The 1615-nt window shown below is 74.6% G+C and overlaps 2 protein-coding genes across 2 annotated transcripts in view; one reads left to right on the top strand and one right to left on the bottom strand.

Moving 5' to 3' along the window:
* Window positions 1-631, top strand: part of CCDC154 (coiled-coil domain containing 154) — a 13376-nt gene extending 12745 nt beyond the window's left edge. The window contains exons 18-20 of the mRNA XM_007939644.1: window positions 28-114; window positions 252-439; window positions 511-631. Of these exons, the coding sequence (XP_007937835.1) occupies window positions 28-114; window positions 252-439; window positions 511-631 (396 nt within the window). The remainder of the gene's footprint in view (window positions 1-27; window positions 115-251; window positions 440-510) is intronic.
* A 726-nt stretch (window positions 632-1357) lies between these two features.
* PERCC1 (proline and glutamate rich with coiled coil 1) overlaps window positions 1358-1615 on the bottom strand; it is a 749-nt gene continuing 491 nt past the window's right edge. Inside the window, exon 2 of the mRNA XM_042780779.1 lies at window positions 1358-1612. Coding sequence (XP_042636713.1) covers window positions 1358-1612 — 255 coding nt within the window. The remainder of the gene's footprint in view (window positions 1613-1615) is intronic.

Raw genomic sequence — 1615 nt, 5'->3', positions numbered from 1 at the left:
CCCGCCCACGACCGCGGGCGCCATCAGTTCCAGAACCAGATCATGAGGCTGGAAAACAGCCTGCAGGACAACAAGGCCATCCAGAACCTCCGGTTTAATACGGAGACCAAACTGGTGAGCCGCCGCGGGCGCGCGGGCCGGCCCGGGAGGGCGCCCTGCACCGCGCGGACCCGACCCTGCCACCTCCCCGCCCCGCGCCCCCACCCACCTCCCGGCGCTGCCCCCCACGCCGCCCCGTGTGTGCCCGTCAGCGGGCGGAGGAGATCGCCGCCCTGCGGGAGAGCGTGCTGCGGCTGTGGAGCGAGGAGGGCCCGTGGGCGCTGACGCTGGGCAGCCGCAAGGTGCTCATGTCCCTGGTGCGCCAGCGCTTCTTCGTCAAGGACGCCGCCTCCAGCGCGGTGGCCTCCGTGAACCAGTGGGGCGTCTACCAGGCCGCCAGGTGCGCAGCGGGCCTGGCCCGGGCGGGGCGGGCGGGGCTCCAGGGACGGTCCCCGAGCCGCTCTCTGGCAGGTGGCTGCAGTGGAAGGCCGCGCTCATGAGCCTGGCGCGGAGGCCGCGCGCGCGCCTGGAGAAGCCCCGCGGCCCGGAGCCCGGCACGCGCCTCCCGCCCCTGCCCCTGCCCCAGCAATAAACGACCGAGTCCGTCAGAGCCCTCGGTGACCCCACGTCTCCTGCCTGCGTCCTGGCGACACCTTCCGGCCGCGCCGTGGAGCGCACCAAGGCAAGGGGACCAGAGCCCAATTGCTGGTGGTGATCAAGGCCTTCCCGGCGGCCCAGCCCCAGGGAGCCCGGATGCTGATGGGGTCCGGCACGGGGCAAGCCGAGGAGCCGAGTCCGCTGACCCCCAAAGCCCCCTGGTTATTGCGTGCCCGCGGCCAGGCCACTCCACAGCCGAGGGAGGAGGTGGCGGGAGGGCGGAGCCGGGGCGGGCACTGCCGGCTGGTGGGCGGGGCCTGCGGACCGAAGCGGCGCGGGGAGTGGGCTTTCCGCGCGCCTATCTGGGCCGCGCGGCGCCGGGGCGCCCCCTTCCTGCAGCCCCGAGAAAAACCTGGCGGGCCCCACAGGATGCGTCTGCTGTGGCCGCGGGGCCGGGCCTCGAACCCACGGGGGCCCGAGGTGGGTGGGCAAAGACAGGAGCGGCCTGGTACCGGCCTTCGGTCTCAGCTGCTCGGGATGGCAACGCCGCCAGCCCGGGAGGCGCGCACTTCGCAGACCCCGGCGCCCCAGCCTCCGCAGGGCTCCCTCCCGGTGGGCGGAGCTCCGAGGGGTGGGAGTGGGGGACGCGGGCTCCTGCGAGCCCCAGCGGGGCTCTTCCCTGGGGGCCCAGAGGGGTGTCTGTGTGTCCCCAGTCCACTGGCTAGGCCTCGGCCAGCGGTCCCCCCTCCAGGGCCTGGCCGTCGGGGCCGGCCTCCGCCGTCCAGTTGGCCAGCAGGTCGCTGAAGTCGGGGGTCCCAGGGTGCAGCAGGCCCAGAGGGCTGGGCGCCGGCTCTCTCCAGAAGGACGCGGGCAGCTGCCTCTGGGTCATGGGCGTGATGTGGTCGTACTTGCGCTGCAGGCGCAGGCCGCGCTCCCCGCCCGGGCCCGCGCAGCGGCCCAGGCCGTACTCGAAAAGCTC

Source organism: Orycteropus afer, unplaced genomic scaffold, assembly GCF_000298275.1.
Source record: "Orycteropus afer afer isolate SDZICR_OR568_19922 unplaced genomic scaffold, OryAfe1.0 scaffold00061, whole genome shotgun sequence".
Classification (NCBI taxonomy): domain Eukaryota; kingdom Metazoa; phylum Chordata; class Mammalia; order Tubulidentata; family Orycteropodidae; genus Orycteropus; species Orycteropus afer.
This window is presented reverse-complemented; position numbering and strand designations above follow the sequence as displayed.